This window comes from Hylobates moloch, unplaced genomic scaffold, assembly GCF_009828535.3.
Source record: "Hylobates moloch isolate HMO894 unplaced genomic scaffold, HMol_V3 SCAFFOLD_3, whole genome shotgun sequence".
Lineage (NCBI taxonomy): Eukaryota > Metazoa > Chordata > Mammalia > Primates > Hylobatidae > Hylobates > Hylobates moloch.
The window spans coordinates 35,998,116-36,011,626 of NW_026652278.1; the positions used below are offsets into that span (position 1 = coordinate 35,998,116).

At 46.2% G+C, this 13,511-nt stretch overlaps 1 protein-coding gene across 1 annotated transcript in view; it reads right to left on the reverse strand.

Moving 5' to 3' along the window:
* Positions 1–1,182: 1,182 nt before the first annotated feature.
* PI4K2A (phosphatidylinositol 4-kinase type 2 alpha) overlaps positions 1,183–13,511 on the reverse strand; it is a 34,962-nt gene continuing 22,633 nt past the window's right edge. The window contains exons 6-9 of the mRNA XM_032135048.2: positions 11,834–11,933; positions 10,249–10,382; positions 9,700–9,759; positions 1,183–3,659 (exon numbers count right to left, since the gene is read on the reverse strand). Coding sequence (XP_031990939.1) covers positions 3,498–3,659; positions 9,700–9,759; positions 10,249–10,382; positions 11,834–11,933 — 456 coding nt within the window. The 3' untranslated portion in view covers positions 1,183–3,497. The remainder of the gene's footprint in view (positions 3,660–9,699; positions 9,760–10,248; positions 10,383–11,833; positions 11,934–13,511) is intronic.

Genomic DNA, 13,511 nt, shown 5'->3' on the forward strand with positions numbered 1-13,511 from the left:
GGGGAGTCTCTGCAGCAGTCCTGATCCACAGGATCAGAGAAGGGGGAAGACTGTCATGGTCAGCCCTGCACAGTAGGCTGGGGCCTTGGGTTGGCTTAATCTGCAGTCAAACTAGTGGTGCCAGCTCCTCATTTGGTTTCTTCATCCTTATGGGCTGACCATCCCAAGGTGGACCGATCATTCTGAAGCTGCCTGCATTATATCCTAGGCTTCCCTTGGCCTGGAAACCCTTGAAGGCAGGGTTTTTCCCGCAGTTCTAGCTCCACCTCAAGAGAGGCATACTCTGTGCTTATTAGCTTTCTTCTCCCTCTCCGTCCACCCTAATTGCTTGATTATTCAGGGTTTGAAGTGGGGCAGTGATGTACACAGGGCAGGGCTGCCCTCTGGTGGCCGAGAGGAGGAACCACTACTACCTGAGTGTAGGTAGGTCCTCTTTTTTATTTTATTATTTATTTATTTATTTATTTATTTAATTTAATTTATTTAGAGACAGAGTCTTACTCCAGGCTGGAATGCAGTGGTGCGATCTTGGCTCAGTGCAACCTCCACCACCCGGGTTCAAGCGATTCTCCTGCCTCAGCCTCCCGAGTAGCTGGGATTACAGGCGTGTGCCACCACACCCAGCTAATTTTTGTATTTTTAGTAGAGACAAGGTTTCGCCACGTTGGCCAGGCTGGTCTCAAACTCCTGACCTCAGGCGATCCACCCACCTCAGCCTCCCAAAGTGCTGGGATTACTGGTGTGAGCCACTGCACCCAGCCTGTAGGTCCACATTTCTTATCCCAAGCCCTTGCCACTAGATTATTTTGGAATTCAGATTTTTTATTTTTGGCTCTTAGGAAGTAGTCAGGGCAAATACTGTATAATCCCTAGTAGGGAACGATGTCATAAAATATATAGACATTTCTGCAACAAAGAATCACACTAAGAGGGACACATCATAATTACCAATAGCTTCCCATCAGTGTAGGTTCAGGTCAGGTTTGGTTTCAAATGGGTTATGAAAATACTTTTGGTTTTCAGAGCATCGGGACTTTGGAAATGAGGACCTGGATCGTCCTTTACTAGGGAGAAATAGCCCCAGAAGCCACGTCTCAGCAACTCCGTGGAAACAGGTTTCTTTGCCCTCAAAATTCGGTTCCTACCTTGTCTTCCTTCCCCCAAAGAAACTGACAAAAAAGGTCAGAACTGGATTTGTTATTCATACATTTGCGTTGATTTAAATACATTACGTACAATTTCTACAGTGGATTAGAAGAACGACACAGGGGGCAGCAGCACTCTCGCAGCCCAGCCTCCATTCCCTGACACTGGAGGCAGGGCCTATGGCTGGCAGAGGGACGTTGTTTCATGAGTGCCACCCAGAAGCCTCCCCCAGCATTCTGGGCCCCTGGCTCTTCCAGAGTCCACATTCAAGGCAACCTGAGCACAGGCTTGAGGGAGAGTGGAGAAAGGCCAGGAAAGGATGCCCACACTCTCGCCTGCCAGGCCCAGGACCAGCTTGCTCCTACATCGGACCCAGTTTCCTTCTGACCACAGACCTGGTCTGGATCAAGACAATGTGCAGATCTGGTGTGGAGGCTGTGGCCAGGTGAGGCAGCCGGGCTCCCTGTTAGACCCCCAGGCTCTCTTGAGCACCAGATGGGTGCTTTACCAACAGGTTTGGGTAAAAATGTCTACAGAGAGCTATGCACACCTGGGTCCCCTTCTGGCTCCTACAGTCAAGAACACCTGCCGGTGTTCTCTCAAACATTGTTCCCAAGGCCAGTGTCCGAGTCAGCTGCATGTGATTGTCGGGGCTGGGGCTGGGGCAGGCAGGCGAGCTGTACCTTCGTCCACAGGGCATGCACATCCGGCTCTCAGAGATTCTTCCTGTCAGCCAGGTGGAAGCCTGGGACAAGTGGGCTCCTGGCGGCTGGACTGGAAGGGGACCGGCGGGGACCAGCCTGGACCAGCTGACCAGAGGGCTGCACATCTCTGCTCTGCAGCCGGGCAAGCAGAGGACATGCAGCCATAGTCCTCACTCCCTTTCTTTGGTTGTTTTTCAAACCTTCAAGATAGTTACTTTCTGAGGTTGACTGACCAATCGCAAGGTGCCAGAATTGTGAAATGTCCAGTAGCACAGGGTATGAACACAGCTGCCCCTCAGACACAGATGGCACCCTTTTTACTCCCTCCTGAGGCTGTACTTTGCTTTGGTGTAGAAACAGCTCAAACACCTGGCAAGTGGGGATGGGGAGTGAGGCAGCAGGGGAAAAGACACATGGAAGCAAGAAGATACGCACTGAGCTGGGCAGGACCTGGGACAGTTTGAAGGCCTCTCCCCTTTGGGTCCCACCTTTCTCAGGGAAACCATAGAGAAATCAGCCTAGGACAAGTCAGAGAGAAAAGGGAAACTGCCACTTATGAGGCAGAATCCGCATCCTGTTACTTCCACCAAGCAGCAGCGGTAGCACAGAAAAAAGTCCAAGAACCTAATAGCCTGTCCTCTTAGAAGCCAAGACTCATGCCAGAACCCTTGCAGAGACCCACTCCAGAAGATAAACTGAAGTCTTACATCAAAAGAGTTGGGGGGAAAAAATTTAAAACGACAGGAACAAATGAGAAGATTGGGACCAAGGACTCAGGAAGCAAGGTGGGATACGTTCACCCATAGACGACTTAGCTCCCGGCATACACTCCGGCTGCGTGGATCACTTCTACATGCTGGGAGTCAACTTCCTATTAAAATATAAATGCTAAGACTAGCTCTTCCTGCCTCTGCTTGAGAAAGAGACAAGCTGTAGGCCAGCAGAGAGCAGAGAGGTTCTCTATGATTGTGTGCGGAAGTGCTGGCGGGGGTAAAGCAAAAACCTCCCTTCCAGGAGAACTGTTTGGAGGCTTGCAGCCAGCCCACAGCACTGGTGGGAGATGGAGGAGGCTTGGCAAAAACCCAAAAGAAAGGTGTGGCTTCTGTCTGTCCCAGTGCTGTGGTACTGCGAGTCATCCAGGTGCCCTCTGACACTGCCTTGGCTCATGGGAGGAAGCAACTGCAAGGCAGCTCAATGTCAGGTCTATGCAAATTTAGGCCTGGATTAAAGGTTTCAGACGTGAGATAACCCAGGGTTCTGCTACAAGCATTTAAAGTTGTTTTTGTTTTGTTTGTTTTTCTGATGCAGAATATAATAGGGAATTGCAATAGAGCAGGGTGTCAGGGAAGGAAGGGACTGTCCCAGCCTGCCACCAGCAGATGCTGGAAGGGAGATGTTCCTTCCCAGGCATCTGGACTACGTGCATGGAGCTCCAGCCTCCCCCGCACTCAGAAGGGCAAGGAGCACTCACTGTTCCTGATTGTGCTTCTCCCTGTGGGTCGGAAAGCCCTGAGCGGGGTGGCAAGCAGACAGAGAGGGCTCTTAAAGGTGCTGCTCTCCACCAGCTTCTCTGGCTTTTCCTGCACCCCACTCCCCAGGCTTCCTCCCACCAGTCTCTGACAATATTTCCTCTGCCTGTCTCTGGAGCTACCACCATGAAAAGAAGGGCTTCCGGCTCTGAAAGCTCTGTGTATAGGACTCGCTAGAAGACCGCTGGTGGGAACGGGCCGTCTCGACAATCACAGGTGGCATCTGGACGAGGTGCAGGGGACTCTTGTTGTCTTTCAAGGCCTGGGTCAGATTTAAGATCTGCAGTGGGAAAAAGGAGATGGGTGAGGGAGAGGCCTCAGCATTCCAGATCTGCCTCTGAAAGGAGATCAGTAGAGAGGACTTCTACCAATCAATTTTTAAAAACACCAATGGAAAATCATGCAAATAGGCTATTTACAAAAGTAGAAATGAGCAAAACAGAAAATGGAAACCTCTCTAATCATTTAAAAAATACAAATGAAAACAAATCCTTTATTTTTTTGCCCTCCAGTTAGTAAAGATACAAAAGAACGACTCAGAGTTGGGGAGAGTTCAAAAAAATAAACACTTGCCAGGCACAGTGGCTCACGCCTGTAATCCCAGCACTTTGGGAGGCTAAGGCAGGTGGATCACTTGAGGTTAGGAATTTCAGACCAGCCTGGCCAACATGGCGAAACCCCGTCTCTACTAAAAATACCAAAAAACATTAGCCGACCGTGGTGGCACATGCCTGTAGTCCCAACTACTGGGGAGGCTGAGGCAGGAGAATCACTCGAACCCGGGAGGCGGAGGTTGCAGTGAGCCGAGATTGTGCCACTGCACTCCAGCCTGGGCAACAGAGTGAGACTCCGTCTCAAAAAACAAAAAGAAAAAAAAAACACACACACACAGAAACACTTAAAAATGAACAGATCCTAACCTGGCCAACATGGCGAAACTCTGTATCTACTAAAAATACAAAAAAATTAGCCAGGTGGGGTGGTGCACACCTGTAATCCCAGCTGCTTGGAGGCTGGGCTTAAGAATTGCTTGAACCTGGGAGGTGGAGGGTGCAGTGAGCTGAGATCATGCCCCTGTACTCCAGCCTGGGCAACAGAGCGAGACCCTGTCTCAAAAAAAAAAAAAAAAAAAAGGAGAACAGACCCTGACTCAGCAGTTCCATTTTTAGGAAACACTAATGGATATGCAAAAAACATTTAGTTCCAAAAAATATGTAATGTAATATTGTTTATAACAGTGAAAAGATGTAAATTAAATTAGTTAATAATTTAAGGGATAAGAAACAGTTATCCTGAAATATATAGTAATTTAACCAGGGAACTATCAGATATGTATACAAATGTATTGGCAAAGAAGCGATCACATTGTTGTGTTAGATGCAAAGGAAAGCAGAAAAGGAACCAGTGTTAGACTGTGACCCCACTTTTACTTTCCAAAATTCTATCTTCCTATCTACCTATAGTGTAGAAAAAAGTCTGGCAGTTGGCAGTGGTCATCTCTGGGTCTCAAGAAATTATAGGTGGTTTTGGTCCGGGCGCAGTGGCTCATGCCTATAATCCCAGCACTTTCGGAGGCCGAGGTGGGCAGATCACGAGGTCAGGAGTTCAAGTCCAGCCTGGCCAACATGGTGAAACCCCGTATCTACTAAAAATACAAAAATTAGCCAGGCATGGTGGCGCATGCCTGTAATCCCAGCTACTTGGGAGGCTGAGGCAGGAGAAACATGTGAACCCAGGAGGTGGAGGTTGCAGTGAGCTGAGATTGCGCCATTGCACTCCAGTCTAAGCGAATGAGCAAGACTCCATCTCAAAAACAAAACAAAACAAAAAAAGTAAAAAGCCAACATTTCATTTGGATTCTCCTTCTAACACTATCTCTTCATCATCTTTTTTAAAAAATAAATGTTTTACTTTGGAATAATTTTAAATTTAGAGAAAAGTTGCAGACAGTACAGAGAGTTCCTATATAGCATTTGCCCAGTTTCCCCTAATTTTTTTTTTTTCTTTTCTGAGACAGGGTCTCACTCTGTCGCCCAGGCTGGAGTACAGTGATACATTCATAGCTCACTGCACTCTCCAACTTCTAGCCTCAAATGACCCTTCCAATTTGGCCTCCCAAAGTGTTGGGATAACAGGCATGAGCCACTGAGTCCAGTACTCACCATCTTTTGTCAGTATTTTACAGGTATTTCAGTTATGTGTCCATGAGGACACAGTTTCTCCTCTTTGTCAAAATTAGTATCACCACCATTTATCTTCTCTGGTAGGACAGTACAAAAGCTGAAGGTGTCCTATCTTCTCTCTCTCTTTTTTTTCTGAGACGGAGTTTCGCTCTTCTTGCCCAGGCTGGAGTGCAATGGCGCAATCTCGGCTCACAGCAACCTTCGCCTCCCAGGTTCAAGCGATTCTCCTGCCTCAGCCTCCCGAGTAGCTGGGATTACAGGCATACACCACCACACCCAGCTAATTTTGTATTTTTAGTAGAGATGGGGTTTCTCCATGTTGGTCAGGCTGGTCTCCAACTCCCAACCTCAGGTGATCCACCCGCCTCGGCCTCCCAAAGTGCTGGGATTACAGGCATGAGCCACCGCGCCTGGCCCTATCTTCTTTAAAACACTAGATGTTGAAGATTTCATGGCCAGGTCACAGACCATGGGAGGGTAAGCTAGGCTGCACCCTGAAATCACACAGACACACAGCCCTCAAGCCACAAATATCCTCTTACACAACTGCTGCCTATAAAGGGGCAGAGATACACCTGCAACAGGGGTCATTTGTTACCCAATCGGTAACAAATTTCTTTTTTACTTAATTGTTTTGGTACTTGCCAGCATCCTACACTGTTCCAAACAGTCTTAAGCACAATATCGGGGTGAAGAACTGAAAGGTGATTGCGGGAGTATCTGGGGTAAACATGTCAAATTGTCTACTACTTATTTTCAAAAGATTTGGCAAAAAAGCATATCTAGGGAGAGAGAGAAATTAAATAGATATTATTCAGATACATCAATGGATAATACGTAGACATATGAGATAAATCTGGCTAAATATAACAACTGAAGAATCTAGAAGATCCCATTCGTTCAACTTTACTGAGGTTTGAAAATTTCCAAATTAAAAAGCTGAAGATAAGCCTGGAACCAGGACTAAAAAGAAAGGAGAACAAAGAATTTAAAAAGAAAAGTTATTTTTTAAAATTGAAGAAAAAGCATAGCAGTCACATAATACTAAAGAATAAATACTATCTTTGAAAATGTTGGGCTGGATGTGGTGGCACATGCCTATAATCTCAGCACCTTGGGAGGCCAAGGCAGGAGGATCGCTTGAGGCCAGGAGTTTGAGACCAGCCTGGGCAACATAGTGAGACCCCACCTCTTAAAAAAATTACCCAGAAATGGTGGTGCATGCCTGTGGTCCCAGCTACTCAGGAGGCTGAGTGGGGAGGACTTCTTGAACGCAGAGTTCAAAGCTGCAGTGGTCTACGATTGGGCCACTGCACTCCAGCCTAGGTGACAGAGCATGACCCTGTCTTTAATAAAAAGAAAAGAAAAAGAAAATGTTAAAGAGGCTTTCTCTCAGACCCTAGATTCTTTAACTCCTGGTGAGAAGCCTTTGAGTAACAACTTCTATCACCTGACTGTGTCCCTGTGGGGCCTCTTCACTCTTTCCCTACATCTCAGGGCCCTTGTACTGCAGCCCATCCTGCGATAATGGCTCAGCTATGTAAGACAGGGTTATGACCTCTTTTCTCTGTGCTTTGTCAGATTTCCGTAGTGCAGAGGACCATTTTGCTTTGATGTGTGAATGGTAGACAAGTAAGCACATGAGTGATATACTGGCCATGTGCATGTTGGAAGGAGCTGGATGGTCACCCTAAGGTAGTAGGCACCCTAGGTTACAAGATACCAAAAGCTCCTCTGAAGACATTAGGAGCACAAGATGGAGAGAAATAAAACTGCACTACCCCAACCTCTCCTACCACTCTGAATAATGGCTCTATCTGAGTAATGGGAGAAGGGCTGGCAAGGAACTGAGCGGGGATGGAATTAGATAAGACATTGCAATATGGACAGAGGCACAGCCTATATCAACTGGAGAAGCCAGTTTATTCCTTTATGCTGAGTTCCATAACATCTGAGTCTATCACGTGGCTTTTAATGTTTCCAAAAATTCTGCCAGCCTAATTGGGCCCTTACATTACTTGGGAAATGTAGGAATACCATGTTACTGGTATTCAGACAGCTACAATAATTGTAGTTCTTAAAACCTCTGTCCAGGCCGGGCTCAGTGGCTCAGTCCTGTAATCCCAGCACTTTGGGAGGCCAAGGCAGGCAGATCACCTGAGATCAGGAGTTTGAGACCGGCCTGGCCAACATGGTGAAACCCCATCTCTACTAAAAATACAAAAATTAGCCAGGTGTGGTGCCATGTACCTGTAATCCCAGCTACTTGGAGGCTGAGGCAGGAGGATCACTTGAACCTGGGAGGTGAAGGTTGCAGTGGGCCAAGATCTCACCGCTGCACTCCAGCCTGGGTGACAGAGTGAGACTCTGTCTCAAAAGAAAAAAAAAAACCTCTGTCCAACCCACTTCCAGGGAAAAATGGGCTCAGCAAACCCAGGAGGTGCTGTCATCAGACGTCTTTAGATAACTGGAAGGAAGAAGTAAATGCAGAATTATGGCTGAGAAGATCCTCTTGCCCTTTAAAGATGGGAGAAGCTGAATTTTCTGTACACAAAAATCATAATCCTAACAGCTATTAATACTACAAATTGAATACTTCAATATACCAGGTGCTACTCTAACTGTTTCAAATCATTTATCTCATAATGATTCTGTAAGGCGGGTACCATTATTATCTTGAGACAGGTTCTCACTCTGTCCCCCAGAGTGGAGTGCAGTGGTGCCATCTCAGCTCACTGCATCCTAGACCTCCCAGGCCCAAGCAAATCCTCCCACCTCAGCCTCCTGAGTAGCTGGGATTACAGGTGTGCACCACCACACACGGCTAATTTTTGTATTTTTTGTAGAGATGGGGTTTCACCATGTTGCCCAGGCTGGTCTCCAACTCTTTAGCTCAAGTGATCTGCCCACCTCAGCCTCTCAAAGTGCTGGGATTACAGGTGTGAGCCACCATGCCTGGTCTCAGCTACTATTACTGATCCCACATTAAACATCAGGAAACTAAGGGAAGGAGAGATTAAGTAACTTGCCCAAAATCTCACAGGTAGTAAATGGCAGAGCCAGGCTTCAAAAACCCAGGCACTGTGACCACAGTTTGTACCCTTAACCACTAGGTCATCCCAACTGTCTTGAAGAAGACTTCAAAGTGATAAGCATAATACCAGTACCCTATAGAGTTTTCAAACCATTTTTCAAGCATTTCTTTACTACGCTTTGGAAGATCAACAATCCCCTTGGTTTCCTTAGCTCCCTTTGAAGGTGAAGTGGAAGGAGAAGGAATAATGTAAGTTGTACCTATAACAACAAAATTATAACCGTAATCAATATCTGAGTGCTTCATGTGCCTAGTACTCTTTTTACTAAATGATTGATAAGCATTATCGTGTGAAATCCTCCAGCCAACTGTGCAATTTATTATTACTATCCTGTTTTATGAACAAGAAAACAGAGGCTTTTGCCCCAGGCCACAGAGCTTCCAAGTAGTGAAGCAGTCTGGCTCCAGGGCCCAGATCTTAACCACCAAAACATACAGCCTGCCTTGAGCAACTCTAGGACAGAAAGCATTAGTTTAATTACCAATGAATTACCTAGCAACTAGCATAGAGATAAGTACACATTAAGTGCTTCATCAAGCACTGGATTCCAGGGAAGAAGTGGCAGAATTGTAAGGGCCACTTTTCCTCTCGTAGGTGTTAAGGTAGAGCCAAAAATAATGTACAGAACATACTGAAAAAAGGTGTAAAACACAGTCAGGCGCAGTGCCTCACGCCTGTAATCCCAGCACTCTAGGAGGCGGAGGCAGGTGCATCACTTGAGGTCAGGAGTTCGAGACCAGCCTGGCCAACATGGTAAAACCCCGTCTCTACTAAAAATGCAAAAATTAGCCGCGCATTGTGACATGCGCCTGTAATCCTAGCTACTTGGGAGGCTGACGTACAAGAATTGCTTGAACCTGGGAGGCCAAGGTTGCAATGAGCAGAGATCATGCCACTGCACTTTAGCCTGGGTGACAGAGTGAGACTCGGTCTCAAAAAAAAAAAAAGGGGGTATAAAACACAAGCTTCAAACATTTGCTCAACCTGAGCACACAACACTCCCAGAGACGCCAAACATACTGGGAGGATGTCCCAGGCTTACCTGGCCCCGCATGACAGCAATCTGCTTATGGAACTGGCCCCTGTCGAAACCAGGATCTTTCTGCAAAAGAAGACCAGAAGGAGATGGAACCTGTGTGAATGCCTCACAGGAACCCATTTTCTCCCCCAGTTAGAAACTTTCTAATAAGGAAAACCTGCATAAGGCTTCTGCAGCTTTGTGAAGTCAACTACTCCCACAAGAACTCCCTGCTTTACAGATGAGGAAACAGAAAACAAGTCAATATCTTCCTCTACATCTCAGACTCTAGGCTCCAGTGCTCCATATTAAAATGAAAGCCCTGCAGATACATTGCAGCCACATGATGCACAGGAGAGACACATCAGTGTGATTTCTCACTCCTGCCCATTTCTCTCAAACCCATCCAAACCAGGTCCTGCTGTCCACATGTGGAAATCTTGCCATTCGTTGGCTAACTCAAGTCAGAAAGGTGTTAGCCATTTCCTCTTGGCTTTTGTCAGGACCAATTAAAAAAACCATTAAAAATTCCTTCTTCCATATGATAATAGGGCTGAGGTTCCCAGGGCTAACCTTGAAGAGTTCGTATAGGTCCTCTTCCAAGTCCTTGACGAAGTTAGGGTCCGATATCTTTGGAAGGATCAGATCTTTTATCTCCTGAGAAAATGGGACTTTCGCCTGGGGCAACCAGGCCCAGTAAAAAGGATCTGAAAAGAGGAAAAGCCAAAGGCAAAGCTGGTGTTGGAAAAGTCCCTGCTCATCTGTGTCCCCCACTCGTCAAGGCACTTTCTAAAGGAGAACCCCTCTTCCCTGATATACAACAGAAACAAAAACTTACAAGTGCTCTTAACTGTAAAGGTTACATAGCTAGTCAGTAGAGGAACCAGGGTTCAAACCCAGGGCTGCCTAATGTCAGAGCTCATTCTCAGACATTACATGACCTTCCCAGATGCAAGGTCTAGAAGCAACTACTTGTCACCGAGATGCTGAGATGGTCCTTCTGAAAAGGAAGACTAATGCTGCAAAAGGGGCTACTGACTCCCTACGTTTATTTCTCCTCCTTTCCAGAAGCTTCTCAGTTACAACAGGGTAGGAGATGGAACAAGGAAGACAGAACACTGATAGGCAGCTTATATTTAGAGGCACAATTAGAATAAATTATGGAAAGACAGTCCTCAGATAACAGAAAAAAAAAGATATTTCAGGAAATATACACTAAAACAATAAAATAACAAATTAAAACATTAAAAAAGGGCCGGGCGCAGTGGCTCATGCCTGTAATCCCACCACTTTGGGAGGCCGAGGCGGGTGGATCACAAGGTCAGGAGATTGAGATCATCCTGGCTAACACACTGAAACCCTGGCTCTACTAAAAATACAAAAATTAGCTGGGCATGGTGGTGGGCGCCTGTAGTCCCAGCTATTCGGGAGGCTGAGGCAGGAGAATGGTGTGAACTCAGGAGGCAGAGGTTGCAGTGAGCCGAGATCATGCCACTGCACTCCAGCCTGGGCGACAGAGCAAGACTCTGTCTCAAAAAAAATAAATAAATAAAAAATAAATAGCCCTCGGCCAGGTGCAGTGGCTCACACTTGTAATCCCAGCATTTTGGGAGGCTGAGGCAGGCGGATCACCTGAAGTCAGGAGTTCAAGAACAGCCTGGCCAACACGGTGAAACCCCGTCTCCACTAAAAATACAAAATTAGCCAGGCGTGGTGGCGCATGCCTGTAATCCCAGCTACTTGGGAGGTTGAGGCAGGAGAATCGCTTGAACCCGGGAGGTGGAGGTTGCGGTGGGCCCAGATCGCACCATTGCACTCCAGCCTGGGCAACAACAGTGAAACTCCATTTCCAAAAAAAAAAAAGTCCTCAGAAAGAACGAGAAGAATGCAAAGAGACAATGAGAAAACTCATCTTTATGCTTCTAATTTCTAATCACCTTTATGCTTGTAATGGTAATCATAGAAGACAAAAATTAGAAAAACAGCTTACATTATGAAATAGTTGCCATATGCCAGCCATTGTGTTAAAGTGCCTAAACTGCATTATTTCATTAATTTTTAGAATAATCCTATGATAGAGACATTATCATCTGCACTGCACAGTGAGAAAATATACCGAGCAAGGGAAGAGCCAGACCACCATTGTCTTGAGACTTACATGCCCTCCAGGAGTCAGGATGCTTCAGAGGGAAGGCCAGCCCATTGTCTATGGCAGCCACCTTGATAACAGGCTCCTTCACCACCACCCAGTCTGCGTCCTGAAAAGCAAGGAAAGACTAATGACTGAGGAAACCCATCTCCCTCAGGCCCTTCCAATTAGTAGCAAAGCAACTCATCCCAACTCCCTCAAGAGAACAATTCTTATTGAACTTATCTTGAGCTACTCTCTGAACTGGCTTCCATGTTGTTATCTGAATTTAGCACATTTTGGTGCCTCTGACCTGGCTCTTGTTCAAAGTTCAAGAGTCCTGTTCTTATCTCAGAAAAGGTACACTTCCCCAAGAGTTGCTATAGACCTTGGTAAGAAGGATAATGACAATAATAAAGATAACTATAAGCCATTCCTCCTAGGGAAAGAAAATGAGAATCCTGAAAGCAGAACAGAAGAAATAAAATCCATATCAGTTGGCCAAGGTCCTTTTGTGTGGACCTTGACTCAGATGTTACTTCACTGGTGACAACTACATTTTCCAGCGAGAAAACAGCCTCGGAAGATAACAGCTGGCTGCTCTTGCACAAGGGAGTCTGTTCTCCTGCTTCAATGGTGCATGAAAAGGGAAAGGACAAGAGATGAATGTAAAAAGAGTGGGCATGTCACCTGTGACAGCCCATGTCAGAGACAATCACTGACTATGTGGCTCCATGCTTCAGGTTCATGGGTGCCATCACAGGAACAAGAACTGTGGTTCCAGGATGTCTGAATCTGAATCCCCTGAGATACCTTATTAAATGTGCAGAATCCTGAGTTTTACTCCAGACCTGATGAATCAATTTCTAAGGGAAAGGCCTGAAGAATCTGTGTACTATTTTAAATAACTCTTCAGAAGATTCAGGCACAAAATTTGAGAGCCACTATTACAGAAAGTAAAAAAGTTATAAGGAATAAAAACCCCACTCTGGGCAACATAGCAAGACCTCAACTCTACAAAAAATTAAACAACTTTTTGCACCTGTAGTCCCAGCTACTCAGGAGGCTGAGGTGAGAGGACTGCTTTGAGCCCAGAAGTCCAAGGCTGCTGCGAGCTAGGACAGCACCACTGCAGTCCAGCCTGCACAACAGAGCAAGACCCTGTCTCTCTCTTTTTTTTTTTTTTTTTAATTTTTGAGACAGAGTCTTGCTCTGTTGTCTGGGCTGGAATGCAATGGTGTGATCTTGGCTCACTGCAACCTCCGCCTCCCGGGTTCAAGCCATTCTCGAGTCTCAGCCTCCCAAGTAGCTAGGAATACAAGCTCTCGCCATCATGCCTGGCTAATTTTTGTATTTTTAGTAGAGACGGGGTTTCACCATGTTGGCCAGGCTGGAACTCCTGACCTCAGGTGATCCTCCCACCTCGGCCTCCCAAAGTGCTGGGATTACAGGCGTGAGTCACCATGCCCAGCCGACCCTGTTTCTTAAAAAAAAAAAAAAAAAAAAGAAAGAAAAAAGAAATAAAACCAATCTCACTCTCCCCCAGGCAGCCTTCTGCTAATTTTGTAAAACATGCAGACTGAACAGTGATAGAGAAGTACGGTGGAGGATGAAAGAAATGAGAAAGGAAAGCAAGTTGCAGAAGCAGCTTTTTCTAAACTTATGTTCTGTGGACTTGCGGTCTGTTGTGAGAAAAGTGGCTCATGGT